This window comes from Nycticebus coucang, chromosome X, assembly GCF_027406575.1.
Source record: "Nycticebus coucang isolate mNycCou1 chromosome X, mNycCou1.pri, whole genome shotgun sequence".
Taxonomy (NCBI): domain Eukaryota; kingdom Metazoa; phylum Chordata; class Mammalia; order Primates; family Lorisidae; genus Nycticebus; species Nycticebus coucang.
In genome coordinates, this window is record NC_069804.1 from 17302074 (window position 1) to 17321427 (window position 19354).

At 38.1% G+C, this 19354-nt stretch overlaps 1 protein-coding gene across 1 annotated transcript in view; it reads left to right on the forward strand.

The window, feature by feature from the left end:
* Positions 1–19354, forward strand: part of PPEF1 (protein phosphatase with EF-hand domain 1) — a 116606-nt gene that overhangs the window by 6681 nt on the left and 90571 nt on the right. The window contains exon 2 of the mRNA XM_053579777.1: positions 798–954. Within this exon, the coding sequence (XP_053435752.1) occupies positions 909–954 (46 nt within the window). The 5' untranslated portion in view covers positions 798–908. The remainder of the gene's footprint in view (positions 1–797; positions 955–19354) is intronic.

The following is a 19354-nucleotide window of genomic DNA, read 5'->3' on the forward strand; positions in this document are numbered from 1 at the left end:
TTTTGAGACAGAGTCTCATTATCTCACCCTCAGTAGAGTGCTGTGGTGTCACAGCTCACAGCAACCTCAAACTCTTGGGCTTAAGCGATTCTCTTGCCTCAGCCTCCCAAGTAGCTGGGACTACAGGCGCCCGCCACAACGCCCAGCTATTTGTTGTTGTTGTTATCATTGTTATTTAGCAGGCCCTGGCCTGGTTTGAACCCACCAGCCCCAGTGCATGTGGCCAGCCCCCTAACCACTGAGCTATGGGCACCTAGCAGACCTACTTTTTTTTTTTAGACAGATGCCCCCAACTGATTCTGAGAAGTATTGTCAGAGGACTTACTTTGAATTTTGGCATAGTTGTTTAAATATGTTGTTTTTATTTCTAGTCAGCCTCCAATTTCTGTTTTCAAAAGCCCAGATAGGTTGAATTACTTCGTGCCTAAAACCAAAACAGTTAATTATGTTAGCTCCTCCATATCCCATTCCCTGTATTTTAATGAGAAAATCATATACTCTTAAATTTCAATTTTTCTTTTCGGTTTTAATGTTTTATTTTATATAGAATTTGATCTGACCAAGATCTGAGGAAAGTATAATTTATGTCTAGCAGAAAAACAATCTATAGCTTCTCTGTAGCTGCTGCTGTGTTTTGGATAATAAACTGGGATTAGATTATGTCTGATCACTTTCCATATCACATGATGAACAGCAATTCAGAAGAAGCATAAAATGAATCCTGCTGAGCAGCCCCTTGGCTATCATGTTGTTAACTGGCGGTCTCCTTCCCCTCCCTCCTGTGTGTTCCTCATTAGTATCTGTCACTGAAGGGGATCGGCTACCAGTGGTTCCTGCGCCGCATAACAGAGAAGGACTTTCCACACTCTATCTTGGAATCATAAACATATACAACCTAGAGGGACATCATGGGATGCGGTAGTTCTACAACGAAAGACAAGAAATCTGAGATCGGTGAGTACTGGGAATGCGCCCATGTTCATGAATGAAAAGGGATGAGTGAGCCAGTTTCACCCTTTCTCATTTACTCCTACGGTTCTCGAGCTGCCCTGTGTGATTTTGCACAAGGCATCATCACTTGAACTGAAGGCGAAATACTGGGGGAGCCTGGGAAACTTCCTTTAGGAAGATGTACCTTTGAATTTATGGTGTCTCATAAAGTATTATCTAAAAGATATTTTATGTTTGATTTAATTTCAGTTAAAAATGTACCAATATAAAATCTCAATTTAAAACTCCGTGGCAAGGAACAAGAAAGACACTGTAATTTATATCTGTTACTTCAACACTCTTATAAGTATCTGTTATCTATACCTGTGTGACATTTAGTAGCATCATTGAATTTTTATTAGATTTTATAATTCAGCAATCACATTGTTTTTTATATTTATTCAATACAGAACTTCATGAGATTTACCTCATATTTTTAAAATGTTCTAGGGAGATTTGGGGGAGTGCTATAATATCTATTCCGCCCAAAGTGTTTTGTTTCTAAGTAGATATATCTCCCTCTACTACCATAGAATTAGGAGTTTAAATATTTCTGTTGTTTATTCTGCACTGAAGTTCTTCTCATGGCTACTGTAATCTATTGAAACAAACTTTAGTGTTTAAGGGACATAGCCTCAAATAAGCAAAGTAAAATAAAAACAAGTAAATGAGTTGGGGCAATTATATGATCAATTTTCTCTTAAACTCCATTACTTTGTTACCTGGGTGATAGATAATTTTCCCAATTTCTATTCCACATCTTGGTTTTGGAAGTTTACTCAGGCATGAGGTGGAAAATTTAGGATGCAGAGTATTCTATACTACTTAATGTTGGATATTTTCTTGTTCTCTCTCTTAGCTGACCTGTGCTGATGATTTAGCAAACTAATCTCTGAAAGTAGGAAGGGATATGGGTGATGCACTCTTTCAAATCTTTAAGCATGTCATGAAATAAATCTTTCAAAAGCTCCAACTGAACTAAATCCATAGTAATTCATTAGCAGAGAGTAAAGAGAGTAATTATCTATTTTATATCTAGGATTATCCACAGTTCTTTAAATTTAGCCATATTTCTTAGCTTAAAAATAAAAAGGTCAAGTCCAATTTGTAAAAGCAAATTGTCTCTCTTTTATTTTATTTATTTATTTTTTTTTAGAGACAGAGTCTCACTTTGTTGCCCTTGGTAGAGTGCTGTAGTGTCGCAGCTCACAGCAACCTCCAGCTTTTGGGCTTAGGCTATTCTCCTGCCTCAGCCTCCCAAGTAGCTGGGACCACAGGTGCCCACCGCAACGGCTGGCTATTTTTTGTTGCAGTTTGGCCGGGGCTGGGTTTTGGGGCCGGCGGCCTACTCACTGAGCTACAGGTGCCACCCGCAAATTCTCTCTTTTTGAAATACTCCTCAACTTTTTAAATGTTGCATGTAAGTGGAAATATTACCTTAGATTTTTGGATTGCTTTTAATTTTAAATACCTCTAATTTAGTGATGTGAAATTGCCATAACATAAAATTAACCATCATAAAGAGAACAATTCAGTAGCATTTGGTACAATCACAATATTGTGCAACTACATCCTTTATCTTCTTCCAAAATATTGCCATTACTCCAAAGTAAAACTCCTTATCTATTAAGCAGTTTCTCCCTATTTTCCTCTCTCCTCAGTCCCCAGAAACCACCAATCTGCATTCTGTCTCTGCAGATTTATCTATTCTGGACATTTAGGTGGAATCATGCATGGTGACCTTTTGCATCTGGCTTTGTCCATGTTGTAGCATGTATTAGTACCTCATTCCTTTTTTTTTTTGCAATTTTTGACTGGGGCTGGGTACCTCTGGTATATGGGCCGGTGCCCTACTCCTTTGAGCTACAGGCGCTGCCCAGGACCTCATTCCTTTTTATTGCGAAGTAATATTCCATTGTATGAAAATGCAACATTGTATTTATCCACTCACCAAATAATGGACATTTGGGTTGTTTCAACTCTTTGACTTTTATGAATAATGCTGCCATGAATATATGTTTTTAGTTCTCTTGGGTATATATGCCTAGGAGTAAAATTTCTGGGTTATATGGTAGCTCCGTGTTAAGTATTTTAAGACATTTCGAAAGTGTTGTCGCAAGTGGCTTCACCTTTCTACATTCCAGCAACGTGTACAGGATTCCAATTTCTCCATATCTTTAGCAACACTTGTTATTATCTGTCCTTTTGATTATTGTCATCCTAGTGGATAGGAAGGGGTATCTTATTGTGGTTTTAATTTGTATTTCCCTAATGACTAATGATGTTGAACATCTTTTCATGTGTTTATTGGTTGGTTGTCCATATACTTTGGAGAAATGTCTATTCAGATCATTCACCCATTTTTAATTATTACTTATTTTTATATTATTTGTTGTGAGTTCTTTATATATCTAGGTGCAACTTCCTTATTAAATATATGATTTGCAAATGTTTTCTCCCATTCAGTACATTGTCTTCACATTTTCTTGATGATATACTTTAATTCACAATATTTTTATTATTGATGAAGTCCCATTTATTTTTTCTTTGGTCACTTGTGCTTTTGATATCAGATCTAAGAATCCATTCCCTAATCCAAAAAGATTTATGCTCATGTTTAAGAGTTTTGTAGTTTTATTTCTTACATTTAGGGGGTTTTAATCCATTTTGAGTTAATTTTCATATTCGACATGAGGAAGAGGTACAGATTCATTTTTGCATGTAGATATCTAGTTGTCCCAGCACCTTTTGTTGAAAACACTATTCTTTCCCCCATTGAATAGGCTTGGCACTTTTGTCAAAATTCAATTGACATAAATGTGAGGGTTTATTTCTGGACTGTGTATTCTATTCCATTGATCTATAGGTCTTTCTTATGCTAGTACACAGTGTATGGATTATAATAGCTTCTGTAGGAAGTTTTGAAATTGAGAAGTCTGAGTCCTTCAACTTTGTTTCTCATTTTCAAGATTGTTTTGGCTATTCTGGGTCCCTTACATTTTCATATGTGAATTTTAGAATGAATTTGTCAGTTTCTTGAAAGAAGCCAGCTACAATGTTGACAGGGATTATGTTGAGACCATAGATAAATTTGGAGAGTATTGCTATCTTAACAATTAAATTACATTATCCACGAACACAGGATTATCTTTCCATTTATATAGATCTTTAATTTCTTTTACCAGTGTTTTGTAGTATTTTTAGTATAAATTTTATACTTCTTTTGTTAAATGATTGTTCATTGCAAGTGTATAAAAAATTGGTTTTTATACATTAGTCTTGAATCCCAAAACCTTTCTGAACTCATTTATTAGTGATAATAATTAGTGGATTCCTTAGGAATTTTTATTTACAAATCATGCCATCTATAAATAGAGATAGTTTTACTTCTTCCTTGCCAATGCCTTTTATTTCATTTTCTTGCTTCCTTTACAATGTTAAATGGAAATGTGTGAGTGGACATCCTTGTTTTGTCCCTGATGTTAGAGGGAAAGCAATCAGTCTTTTTCTTCAGTAAGTATTCTATTATCTTTGGCTTTTTTGTAGATGCTCTTTAGGTCTTTATCAGATTGAGGAAGTTTACTCCTATTCCTACCTTGTTGCCTTTTTTAAAATTACAAAATGGTGTTTAATTTTGTCAAATGCTTTTTCTGCATGTACTGAGATGATATGTGGTTTTTGTCCTTTGTGCTATGATATGGCCTGTTATGTTGATTGAATTTCAGATGTTAAACCAACTTTTCATTCCTAGGATAAATCCCACTTGGTTGTGGTATATAATGCTCTTTATGTATTGCTGGATTCAGTTTGGTGCTGTTTTTTTTTTGAGACAGAGTCTTACTATGTCGCCCTCGGTAGAGTGCTGTGGCATCACAGCTCACAGCAACCTCAAACTCTTGGGCTTAAGTGATTCTCTTGCCTCAGCCTCCCAAGTAGCTGGGATGACAGGTGTCCGCCACAACGCCTGGCTATTTTTTGGTTGCAGTTGTCATTGTTGTTTGGCAGGCCTGGGCTGGGTTCGAACCCACCAGCTCCGGTGTATGTGGCTGGTGCCCTACCTGCCAAGCCAGTTTGGTAGTATTTTGTAGAGGAATCTTGCATGTATATTGTAAGGATATTGGTCTGTATAGTTTTCTTATGATGTCTTTGATTTTGATAGAGTAATACAGGCTGGAAAGTGTTCTCTTCTCTTCCACTATTTGGAAGAGTTTGGAAACATTAATATTCTTTTAATGTCTGGTAGAATTCATCAGCGAAGCTATCTGGGGTGTGAGATTTACTTTGTGGGTAGTTTTTGATTACCTATTCTCTTTACTTATAGATCTGTTCAGATTTTCTATTTCTTCTTGAGTCGTTTTTGATAGTTTGTGTCCTTCAAGGAATTTTTCCATTTCATCTTAGTAATCTAATTTTTTAGCATATACTTATTCAGTGTATTCCCTTATATTCTTTTTATTCTTCTATTAATTGTTCACTGAATATATCAATCAGGTTTATTATGATTTCATAATCTGCTGAAAGCTGATGTAATGGTGTTTATTTACATTTATCTATAGAAAAATATTTTATTCATAACATTTTTCTCTCATTCAGAAATTTGGGGAAATATCGAAAAGCAGTCGAAACTAACTAATACTCCATTCCACTACCCAAAGATAATGTTAACATTTGGATAATTTCCTTCAAGGTTTCTTTTTTGTTTTAGTACAGTATAGATTTTGATCATCCTCAATATTAGTTTTTTGTAGCCTCACTTTTAGCACTAAAATATTATTATATAAACATTTCTCAAGTTGTTATGAATGCTTTGTAAATACCATTTTGGTGGATAGGCAATAATGTACTTAATTATCCTTCTACTATCAGAGTTTTTATACTAATATAAATAACACCTTGAAGAATTTCTTTGTGTAAAGCTTTTTCCTTATTTTGGATTGTTCCTATATGTGAGTGATTAAATATGAAATTACTGTGTCAAGGACTACGAATATTTTAAAAACTCTTGATAGGAAATAATAGCTATTATTTCCTGATTACTAGCTATATTCCAAAGAATGTTCAACACAGTCTACCTATATTTTATTTAATCCTTTCAATAAACCCGAGTAAAGTATTATTATTCCCATGTGTATAGTTGAAGCAGCTCACACTCCGTGACGTAAGTACTTTTAAGGTTATATAGCTTACAACTGCCAGAGTTGGGATTTGAGCCCAAGCAGTTCTAACTACCGTGCTTTTTTGGTTTTGGTTTTGTTTGCTGTCAACCATTAATTACACCCTTTTGTGCTGCCTCCTAATTTTACTGCCTTTGGAAATTAGCTTTAATTAAATTTACTTATATAAAGTACCTTTTATTTGCATAATGCTTTGATAGTTGGCCAGGCCCTTTCACATACATTTGATCTTCATAGCCTTGTTAAGGGTTATTCTCAGTTTGCAGAAACGGAAAGGGAGGCTTTGAGAAGCAAAGTGATTTGCTTAAGGGAACACACCTAGTAAGTGGCAAAGCCAAGGTTAGCGTTTGATTCTTATTTCTAGTGGTTTGACTAAGGGTTATTTTTTTTTTTCCTGCTTAGTCATTCAGCCCCACAGTACACTGCCTCTGAGTCATGGCAGTTTTGAGAAAGAGTATCCTACATCTAAAATTGAAGCTGTCTCCCTTCTTATGGGCCATCCACCTTCCATGTAGAGAAGTAGCATTGATTTTGTATTAATATTGTTATTGTTATTTTACCTCTTTTGTGATATGCAGCAGGTATCATTTATTGAGTGCCTACAACAGTCATTATTTTTCACTAAAACTCTTGGAGGAAGCTTTGATTAGTCTTCTTTCATAGATGAGGAAACTGAGACTTAAAAGCCTGCCCCAAATTACACATTGGTTATGGCTGAGCCTGAATTGGAACCAGATCTGATAGATTCCAAAGTTCGTGCCCCTCTGACATGCTAACCTGCCTTGGAGAATTAGAATTTATCCATGTTAACAGAAGTTAGCATTGCAATTTCATTCTCTTGAATTTCACTTTATACTTTAAATTTTACATTGATGGGTTTTCTCTATCAATGTTAGTAATAATTAATAACCTATTGCCTTGTTTGCTCATGGAGCACTTTGAGGACACTAATATGTTTTCTTTTATTTCTTCCCTTGATACCACTTAGAATGCATTTACTCAATTTCTCTAAGTGCTAAGGAGCTGACAAAGACTACTTTTTTGGCTTAAGCTATGACAAATAGAAAATTTCTCTAATGGGGATTATTCCTTTCAAAAGTACTTGTTCTCTATTTTTATTTAAAAATAAAAAAATACTAAGTAGCAAACCAAGTATTTCTTTAATTCTTCTTTTTCTAAAACATCTAGTTAATTTAGTTGTTAAAAAAATCTTAACAAAATTCATAACTGTATAATAGACCCCCTCCCACACTCCCTGCCCCTTGTCCCTCACCCCCCCCCCAATTTTAAGTCCTTTATAGAAATGTATATTTCAATTTGGGACCTTCATGGAAAATAATGAATGACATTGCTTCCTCCATCTTTAGTGTTCCCTAAAGAATTTTCTCAACATTTGGAGGGCCCCTTGCCATTCTTCTTGTTATTGGTTTGTGGAGGGTTCTCAGTTATAATTGCCATCAAGCAGTCTTCACTGGCACTGTGGGGTATAGCAGAAATCACTGTGAGCTAGAACTTCCTTAATTTTCCTTCCAAAATGCAGATATCAGATGCTCTTTAAAGTTCGTTGTCACTCAAAGATTATCTGTTTGCTCTATAGCTGTGGGGTGGGGGACATTGATTTTCCTTCTCCTTGTCCTGCATGGTACTCTAGCTGTCACCCATGCACAAGTGCCTTTCCTCTTTATTTCCTTTTTTAAAAATTTGGATATATATGTTTTTCTCAAGCCATTTTGTTTCCTTTTGCTTTTGTTTCCCCCAACTTATTTTTGAAAAATTGCAAACCCACAGAGACAATGAAAGAATAGTACAATGAATGCCCATATGCCCTTTACCTAGATTCACCAGCTGTTAACATTTTATTATCCTTTATCTCTTTCCCCACATTCGAAAATAAGTTGTAAGCATTATGACATTAACCTCTATGTATTTCAACATGCATTTTCTAAAAAGAGGGATATTCTCTTTTACAACTGCAATATTAAATCACATTGAAGAAATTTAACACTGATAGAGTAATATTATATGACATAGAGTCCATATTCAGAATTTCTCAATGACATAGAGTCCATGTTCAGAATTGCCCTTTGTAACTGGTTTTTTTCCTTCCCTTTAAAATAAGCCTTCTAGGGTTGGGTGCAGTGGCTCACGACTGTAATTCTAGCACTCTGGGAGGCCAAGGTGGGTGGATTGCTTGAGCTCAGGAGTTCCAGACCAGCACCAGCCAGAGCAAGACCCCATCTCTAAAAACAGCCGGGCGTTGTGGTGGGCGCCTGTAGTCCCAGCTACTCAGGAAGCTAAGGCAAGAGAATCACTTGAACCTAAGAGTTTGAGGTTGCTGTGAGCTGTCACACCGTGGCATTCTACCAAAGATGACAAAAAGAGACTCCTGTCTCCAACAAACAAACAAAAAAGCCTTCGTTGACCCTCCTGTCCCCTCAAGTTCCTTTCCTCTTGCTCCTCACCTTCAAGCTTGCTTCTAAAGGGGGACATTCACACCACTGTCCCTACCTCCTCCTCTATTCCGGCCCTGGGAAAATGGTCTGACAGGTTCTTGAATGACGAGGATTTTCAGTACTGATTTCACTCACCTTCCTGGCAGTACTTGGCACTCCTGCACACTCACTTCTTGAAATACTCGTGGCCCTTGGCTTCAGTGACAACACATTCTTCTGGTTTTCCTTATGGGTCTCGCTGCTTGAACCGTTTATGTGGACTCCGCTTTCTCTCAGCTTTAAATGTTGAGGCCCCTCTGGGTTCCCCCTTGACCCTCTTATTTTGTTACTAATGTTCTCCTTGGCATGGCTTTGACATCAGCATGTCAAGACTGCCAAATCTTTATTCTCAGCCCACATTATATACTGTAGTTTCTGCTTTACTGGGTGTCATTTTAAACAAGTACTTTTCTTTGTAAAAGGAGATGACTTTCTTCATCTGAAATTATGAGCCCTCTCAATAACAATTCTTAGTTATATATTTGCTTCTCTCTTTTCTTTTCTTTGAGACAGAGTCTGACTGTGTTGCCCTCAGTAGAGTGCCGTGGTGTCACAGATCACAGTAACTCAAACTCTTGGGCTTAAGTGATTCTCTTGCCTCAGCCTCCCAAGTAGCTAGGATTTCAGGTACCCACCACAATGCCCGGCTGTTTTTTGCTTTTTTGTTGTAGTTGTCATTGTTGTTTAGCTGGCCTGGGCTGGGTTTGAACCCACCGGCCTCGGTGCATGTGGGCGCCGAGCCTGTATTTATCTTTCGATATGATAATGTGTTGGCCTTGAGGTTTGTACAGAATTGGTACTACTAACACATTTATTGCCTGTGTGAGACAGGAAAAAACCCATTTCAGCAACCTTTTTATTCTTTATCAACTAAATGTATCCTCATCTTTTTCTTTATTTGCTGTGTGATTAATCTACCTTTGCTTTAAAACTTGCAAGTATTTTGAGTCTCTGACAGGGGCTATTTAGATAGCCACTCTAGAATCATGAGCCTTTATAAAGTAGAAAATATTGCTTAAAGGATAAGGAGTTCCACCTCTTTATTTAAATGATTTCTTACCAGCTTCTAGCCTATCCTAGGCAATTCACAAAGAAGCAAGCTTTATAGTTGGATCATGTTAAATGTAAGAAAATCCTATTACAGGCTCAGCGCCTGTAGCTCATCGGCTAGGGTGCCAGCCACATACGCCAGAGCTGGTGGGTTCAAATCCAGCCAGGGCCTGCCAAACAACAATGACAACTATAATTAAAAAAAAAAAATAGCCGGGTGTTGTGGCGGGCACCTGTAGTCCCAGCTACTTGGGAGGCTGAGGCAAGAGAATCACATAAGCCCAAGGGTAAAGGTTGCTGTGAGCTGTGACACCATGGCACTCTACCGAGGATGACATAGTGAGACTCTGTCTCAAAAAAAAAAAAAAAATCCTGTTACAGAGAGACAGGATATTTCAGCTCAGTGTAAGGAAAAGTAATAATTCAGCTCAGTTGTCAGTTATTTCCCATAATCAGAACAATTTTCTTATATGATTATGGCTTTATATTGCATTGGTTTTTTAAGTAGCTGCAAAAGACAAAAATTAAATGCTGATTGTATTTGACTTTGGATGACTGAATTTGGCAATATAACTCAGATTAGTAATTGGTAACAAGGGAGACATAAAACAGAAATGCAGTCAAGATATTTAATTTTTTCCCTAAGTGAGGACTAAAGGTCATTACTAAATTATTAAATAGAACATATTTCCTATGAGAAAATATTTTAATATGAAAGTAATACTTTCATATAGCAAAATTTCTATATACTTAAGAATATAATATTTTTTAAAATTGGTATCTTCATAGTAATTCTTTTAGAAATTTGGCAAAACAGTAATATGGTACAGAGGTCACAGTTACTTATAAATTATTGTTCTGTTGGTCTGAGTGCTTTATTTATTTGGCCTGTTATTTTGGTATTGTATAGGTAAAGCTTCACATTTTCCTGAATTAGTGGTATAGTCAAGGATTATAACTGTTATGGAACCCTTCATAAAGTGGCCTTACGTAATCTTCATGTTGTTCCATTGTCCTGTTGAATAAAATAGGGCTTTAAATGATGTATTTTAAAATCCTAATCCTAATCAGTATAGAAGGGGTGCATTAGAAAATCACTGTTTTGTAACTACTGTAGAAATAATTGATTTAAGCAAAAATCATCAGAGGCTGTTTTGGAGAATGGAACGTGTACACAATCTCAAAGCATGTTTCTGCAAATTGTTTATTATAAAAATTATAAAGAGAAAAAAGCACTTTTACAAAAGAGAATTTCATACGGACACCACCTTAAGGGAGCCATCCGAGTTAACAGCACCAGTAATGAGATGAGTTAACATTATGTGCCTCTTGATGTATAGAATGCACTGAGAAAGACACATCACTTATCCTGCCGAAATATATAACTTAAACCTAATCATTAGGAAAGAGCAGACAGATCTAAATTGAGGGATCTGTTTTTTTTTTTTTTAGAGACAGAGTCTCACTTTGTTGTCCTCTATAGAGTGCTATGGTGTCACAGCTCATAGCAACCTCCGACTCCTGGGCTTAGGCGATTCTCTTGCCTTGTCCTCCCGAGCAGCTGGGTCTACAGGAGCCCACCACAACGCCCAGCTATTTTTTTGTTGTTGTTGAAGTTGGCTGGGGCCAGGTTTGAACCCGCCACCCTCGGTATATGGGGCTGGTGCCCTACCCATTGAGCCACAGGCACTGCCCACAAATTGAGGGATCTTTTATTTTTTTCAAAATTAAAAACTTTTTTTATTGCAGAGGAAACTATTAGTTTTTTAGGTCTGCTGCAACATAGTTCCACAACTGGGTGACCAAAGACAAAAGAAATTTATTGTCTCACAATTCTAGAGGCCAGAAACTCAAAATCAAAGGTGTCAGCAGGGCCATGTTCCATCTGAAACAGGTAGGAGAATCCTTCCTTGTGTTGAGGGATCCTTTATAAACAACTGGCCTGTACTCTTTGAAAATTTCAGTGTCACTAAAGAGAAAGAAAGGCTGAGGAACTGTTCTGGAATTAAGGAGACTGAAGAAATGATGATGTGTGTAGAGAGAATGCATATGTGACAGAATATCAATAATTACAATATTCTTACCGCTTTTCCATGCATTTGAACATCTTTCAAAATAAAAAGCAAAAAAATAAAATCCTAATCCTATACCACCTGAGGTGAGTTTATCAAGTTTGTGGTGGTTGCAATCCAGGCTTATGTCCTTTGTTGATACCATTTTTTTATCCCTTCCATGTTTTTGCTGTCTACTGACTTCATTCTTTAAAGACTCTCCACCAAGTTTCAGCATCATCCTGAGCATCTTCACTGTACACATGAATAACCCCAAAATGCTTTTTTTTTGAGACAGAGTCTCTTGGTAGAGTGCTGTGGCATCACAGCAAACTCAAACTCTTGGGATTAAGTGATTCTCTTGCCTCAGCCTCCTGAGTAGCTGGGACAGCGCTGGGCTATTTTTAGAGACAAGGGCTCTCTCTGGCTCAGGCTGGTCTTGAACTCGTGAGCTCAGGCAATCCACCCACCTTGTCCTCCCAGAGTGTTGGGATTACAGGCGTGTACCCAGCCTCCAAAAAGCCTTGGTGTCTCAGGACCTTGATCTCTTAAACTCCAACAAAACCTTCCTCTACTCAACTTTAGCTGCTTACTGCCATTTTCCGGCCCCTGTGGTCTTCTGGAACAGCTCCACCTCTGAAATCTTCATGATTCTCATCCTGCTCTCTGGTCTCATTGAAACCTCCAAGCCTTAGATCCTTCTCATGTGTCTACCTCCCAGCCCCTCTTGTCTTCACTTTCTTCCTCATCCATCTTTGCTCATCTTCTACTGGCTATCACTTGAACTAGTTAACAGATCATCCATAGTAATCATATTTTTGGCTATTTAAAGAAGTAATAGGTGAAATGTTAAATGTTCCTAAGCCAATTGCTAACAGCCTACAATCCTTGATAGGAAAGCCAACAATATTACTAATGACTCAACTTGTATTTTTCTACAGGGATGATTCTGGCTTATTTATTATTTTTGAGTAGGCTTCAGAATTTGTCTTCTTTGTCCAGAAGCTTCTGGTTTCAGTGTTCAGTTTTACATATCATATTCTGTCCTTGAATGGTTATTTTCAGTTTTGCTATGTGCAATAATTGGTGGGCTGCAGCTGTGATATTAAAAAAAATAGATGGATGAATTAGAGTATTTGATAACTGGAAAGGATCTTAGAGATCCTTAAACCCTTATTTAAAAAAATCTCATTGTGTAGATGAGAAACTAAGAACCTGAGAGGTTAATGATTTGCTGAAGGTTACACAGCTGGCACCTGGTTGAGTCAGAACCAAAATGGAAGTCTCCTGATTACAAATTCAGAACTTATTTTTATTAGTTACTGTGGATGGGGTTGGTGGGTGGGAGAGTGAGTAAATAAAAGTCATAGAAACGATCTGGAATTCTTATTCTTCTCTGAATGATAAAATTATGATCTCTTCTATCACTTTTTAAATTTTAGATTAATGTGAAGGTACAAACAGCTAGGTTACAATGTTTGCATTTGTTAGGTAGAGTCCCTATTGTAGTTGTGTCTTGTACCCAGGAGATATGCCTGCTACCCTTACATTGTGCCCATTAAGTGGGAACACATCAATCTTTTCTATCACTTGAGGAAAGGGATAGTTTTGTTTAAGGTGTCTGTCATTGTTGGAGACTGGGCTTCATTATTTACCCTTGTTTTCCTCTTGTTTAAGAAAAATGCTTTTCAGGGACACAAGGACTCTGTGTTGTGGCCTTACTCTGCAGGGATGCCAGAGTTTGTGAATGAGCGAGGCTCATAAAGTCTTTGCCTTATCTGCAGCCCTAAAAGCAAACTTTGTGACCATCTCATGTCCACTGAGCTTGTGCTTTGAGCTATTTTTCCAGGAAGGTTGGAAGTCTCCCTGGGACAGCCGAACACTCTAGCAGATGGCAGATACAGACTATCTGCAAACAAAAATAACAATAATGAAAACCGTAGTCCCAGGCCGGAGTTCAGCCATACCCTATTCTCATCAAGCTTTGAACAGCTGAGGTAATAGATACTTCTCACTTAAAGCCTTTTGCTACTAAGGGATTTGTTCTGTTTCCAGTTCATTTGAATTCATTTTAATCAGCTCTATCATACTTGTTCCTCTGTCTCTTCCTAACTGGATTCCAGGCCCCTTAAAGGTACATTAAATATTCACTCATCCCGGTGCTTCTTTGGGAGGCCTCTGCCAGCAGAGTTTCAAAAGCAGAACATCTTTAAATGCCTTATTCTTCTGAATATGAAACTTTGTGTTTAGAGAGCTGTCACTGGGTACAGTAGCATGTGCCTGTAATCCCAGATACTTGGGAGGCTGAGGTGGGAAGATCACTTACACCCAGGCGTTCAAGACTAGCCTAGGCAACATGGAAAGACCTTGTGTCAATGAAACAACAACAAAAAACTATTTGTCAAAGAAACACTTATTTAAAAAATAAAAACAAACCAAACATAAAAACTACCAGCTGGCATGAAAAGAAACAGGAGACACAAAGTCTTAATTACACAGTAATTTCATTCATTCATTCATTCGTTCAACAAGTATTTATTGGCCACCTACCGTGTTCCAGGGACTTTTCCAAACTCAGGGGATATAGCAGCTAACCCAACAGACCAAAATCGCAGCTTTTATGGAGATTACTGTCTAGTGGTAGGATACAGACAATGACAAGTGAAATATTAATATATGCTATATATCAGATGATGATATATACTATGGAGAAAAAATAAGGAAAGAGATAACCAATGGGGGGTGTGGCTTTAGAAGTGTGTGTGTGGGGTGCCATGTACAAAATGGTGATCAAGAAAAGCCTCACCTTTGCCCAGATCTGAGCAAAGTCTGCAGATGCTTAGGGAGTGAACCCGGTACATCCTGTCTCTTCTGCTCTAAGCCAGTGTTTTTCAACCTTTTTTTATCTCACGGCACACTTGAACCTATAGTTAAACTTCTGTGGCACACTTAAATTATGTTGATCAAAACAATGAGTAAAAAAAAGAATATAGTTACTATGCTTTGAACTTCTTTTGAAAATAATTTAATTAATAATCTTTAAAAATTTTCATAGCACACCTAAGATCCTCTCATGGCAGACCAGTTGAAAATTGCTGCTCTCAGCTTTTGGGTTCTGAGATAGTAGCCTTTTTGTCCCCAGTAGTTTGTGAAATGTCTAATGAAATATTATGTGTAATTAGGAAGTCTTTGGGACACCATAATAGAATTTTTTAGTCTGGAGAGAGATAATTTTTTTAAAAGTATCTATCATTGATTGATTGCTTCCTATATTCCAGGCACTGTGCTAAGTGTTTTATATTAATATATTACTAATACCTATGTCAACACACTACTGACACATTATTATGTATTATTACAGCATCCCTAGATGGTAGTCATTCACTCACTCAACAAATATCCATTGCCAAGCCTTGCCCCCAGTGCTGGTTATGCAGCAGCAAACAAAACAAAGTTCCTGTTCTCATGCAGCTCAGCTAACAGGGGCAGATAGACAATAAATGCATAAAAGTATGACTGTACAGAATGTCATATGGTAAAAAGTCCTATGGAGAACAAAAGAACAGGTAAAGGAACAGGGGATGTGAAGTGCTGGAAGGTGTGGGAGGGAGCTACTGTTCTATAAACTGGCTCATTTTTTATGGCTGATTCCAAATGCCATGCTAGGTTTAGGTATAGCATAATGTTTATGAGCCCAGGTTCTAGAATTATAGAAATCTAGGTTTGACTCTACATTTTCCCATTGACAAATCATTTGACCCCAAATGAATTATTTCTCAGCCCTAGTTTCCTTTTCTGTAAAATAGGGATAATGACACTTCATAGGACTGTTAGGAGGATTCAATCAAATCAGATCAAATTAGATGATCCACATAAGGCACCAAGCACAATGCCTGGCACAAAGCAGATACTCTGAATTTATTATTTGCCTCACTAACTCCCTACACGGATATTTAATTTTTTGAAAAAAAAAAAAAACCTTGATAATGATCTCCAGCAGAGAAAAGAACCTATTGAAAATCAAAATAAAACAAAACAGAAAAATAGCTTGGCCATAGAGAAAACACCTGTGCACAGAAAATTGGCCAGGGTAACTTATTGAGCCTGTGCTGTTGCTTCCTTCTAGAAACAAAAATAAAAGGGGGCACGTACGGCAATAACTGTTATTTATTTTTTTCTGCATGGAATTAATGATATTCAGCTCTCCAGGCAGGTTTGAGGGGGTTTGGAGTCAGTAACCCTTTGGGGTAGGGTCTTTCATATCTAGGCTCTTCCCTTTGCCATTTTGGAGGAGGGTCCTCAGCTGGTTACTGTCTCATGGTGGGTGGGTGGGCTCACTGGAATTAGGTGAGGTTTTACAAGTCTGATGTTAGTATTCCCAGCCCTGGCCTGCCAGCTTCCTTCCCTCTCCTGGAGAGTTTTCTTCAGGAACTGTATGCCCAAGGAACAACAGCAAGATGTGGGTCATAGTCCATCTTATCAACCAGCACACAAATAATCAAAATCCTAATGTAGAACTCTAGTGAGAGCCTCAGTTGGAGTACCCAGGAAGTCAGAGGCTTGAGGTCTGAGTGGGATCTATTTTTCCCACCTGCCTGAGACTAGCTCATCAGGCGGGGGTCTAGTCAGGAGGCAGAAACCACAGAGTGATTTGAACAGAAGAGAATTGAATGTAAAGAATTGTCAAGTAGATATCTAGGTGTTACTAGGTAACTGAATGGAAATTCCAAGTTTTATAGACGTAGCAGCTACAGGAAAGTTACCACTTCTAGATCTGAGGAATCAAAAGAAAAAGATTAGATTTATTCCAATTTAGAAATATTGAGGAGGGTCCCGCAGAATTCAAACTCAGATCTTTGAGAAGTGGTGCTGCTCAGCTGGCATTAGTGTTTCAGAGGTGGCCAGAGGCTGGTTTTGCAAAGGAATGAGCTGCAAGCTGCATCCAGCTGCTGCAGCAGAGGGTGAAGAGCAGTTGCTAGGTTGTACTGTCAGGAACAGGAAGGAGTATGTCCCTTGTCCTCTCCCAACCCTATTGGCAGAGCCTAACAGGGAGCAACTGGCAAAACTGAAATGGGATCTGGAAAGCCCCAGCCTCAGCACCACTGAGTGACTAGAGAAGGGTGGTGGTAGAGTTGAGCATGATGGCTTAATTAGTGGCATGGGTGCTCTGGTACGGACATGCAAGCATAGAGATGGTTGATTCCCAAGTGGGGTTGGGGTGGGGGCAGTTCAGCTTCCTGACTTTGAGTAGAAGAGGAAGTGTAAGGCAGGGAACTGAGCGTGGCCATATACCTCCTGAGGCACGATATCCATGCACACTAGTAGAATAGAGCATAATGAATGCACTGTGTGCTCACCAAACAACATGGCAACTTCTCCCTTGGAGAGTTGGGTGGGGATTCCAGCAAGAGACTCCACAAAAGCAGGGTGGAAATGGGAGAGGAGGCTTAGCTCACCTCTCTCCCCATGTGAGGGGAAATACAAGTGGTAGCATATGTAAAATGTTGGCTACTGCCAAGCACATACGAGGCATTCAGTAAATGGTGGCTGTTATCATTAGAAGGAAGGAAAGATACAGATAGATAAATAACTGGCTATAGTGGAGGGAGCCAGAGGACCTTAGTCTATACTAGGTAAGTGACTTTAAGCTCTGAACTCAAAGTCTCCTAACATGGAGATGATAATACTTGTGGGATTGAATCCCTTGTAGTCGACCCTTAACATGTGGTAGTTATTTCGTTCTATTATTAGTTAAAGAAATGATAAACTTATTTATTATTGATGTTGCTAATACTAAATAGAAGAGACTTTAAAGATGACTTATTCCATTACATCATTGTGCAGATAATGAAACTGAGGCACAGAAAAAGGTTGATAGTTCTATGCACATTAAGGACTTAGGCTGTGGAGTCAGTCAGATCTGGATTCAAATCCTCACTGGTCATTTCTACTTACTGGCTAAGTGAGCTTAAGTAAGTCCCTTAGTCTCTCTCAGCTTCACAGTGTTGGGAAGATTGCAGGAATTAACATATTGCCTGGCCCTTAGTAAATAGCCCTGGAATAGCACTGTTGTGCTTGGTGAATATGAGAACCCCTGAGTGAGTTGAATCATCATGACAGTGACTTTCACATAGAACAGGCCTTTCGGGTGAGCCTAGGCTCTCCGTAATGATTTTGCAAAAGCACTTGAGATTTCAGCCGTGGCACTACCAATTATTTGCTTTGCAATATTGAGCAAGTAACTCTTTCTTCTCTCTGTGGTTTTTTCCTTTAAAGATTGTAATACTTGACCTTAGGTCTATTTCCCAGGGTTTTCTGGAAGCTGAATAATGAAGCAAGAGTCCTGGAACCCAAAAGCTTTAGGGAAGCTCATAAATAAACCTCGGATGACTAGGTCCTGGCATATACTTGGTTTACCACAGCAGTACTAAACCAAGGGATGCTGGGACTGGAGGCTGGATCCTTGCTTTCAGACTCAAATTGTTCTTATTATTGTCAACTCTTAATTTTTATGCGCCAACTGGGAAAAATGTTTGTGTGAATAAAAGGAACCAGCTGGTGTTGATTGCTTTTCACTCTCATACTTGAAGAGGCACAAGAGACTATATTTTAAATCTCATTATCTCTCACCTGATCTCTTTCTTCAATACTATGAAGCTGCAGGATGGTTCAAAGGTCCAAAGGTTATTGTCTCCCAGAAGAGAGACAGTGTGCCTTGCTGGTCCACAAAGAAGACAGTACTTAAACAGTTGCCATTGACTCAGCATGTACTCTACACCAGTCATTGGCCTGAACGCTTCACCAGTGGTATCTCCTTTTGTCCCCATAATAACTCTCTGAGAGAGGGGGGATGTTTATTTATTCATCTGTCTTATATCAATTGAATCTCAGATGTAGAAGATGGAGTGAATCATAATTCTCAATTCATTGTACATTGTCACAATTGTGGGCAAGACCTATTCTTATGTTAATTAATTCACTTCTTCTTTTATCCACATATGCAACACTCATTCACCTCTCCTATAAATAACCAACCAAATATGTATTGTGTATCTATGCCTTTGTATATTCTTATGAAATGTACATCGTGATTTTGTATATGTGTACTTTTAATTGATTTAAATAGTATTGTGTTGTATTTCATTCTGCCTCTGACTTTTTAATAATTGTTCTAATGGAACCACCATGGTTTTAAGACCTATTCGTGTTTATCCATGGATTTATTTAATCTTTTGCCTCCAGGAGTAGTGTGATATTCCATAGCATGCACCCACCACAGGTACACATTCCCTTTTCTAGCAATGGACAGCCAGTCTGCACTGACATCAAATTCCCTACTGCCACAAAGAAGCAATTACATCCCTATATGTCTCCTTTATGGACTGTGTGAGAATTGCTTTGGGGTATGTAGTAAAGAATGCCATTGTTACTTCATCGGTACACATAGATTTAATATGCCTAAGTAGTACCAAAGGCAGGCGCTGTCTTAAACTGAGGGTTTGAGAGTTTTAATACCTTCCCCCCAAAGTCTCATACTATCTATGAATCTTAGCAGACCCGAGATTCAAATTCAGGCAATCTTACACCAAAACTTCTG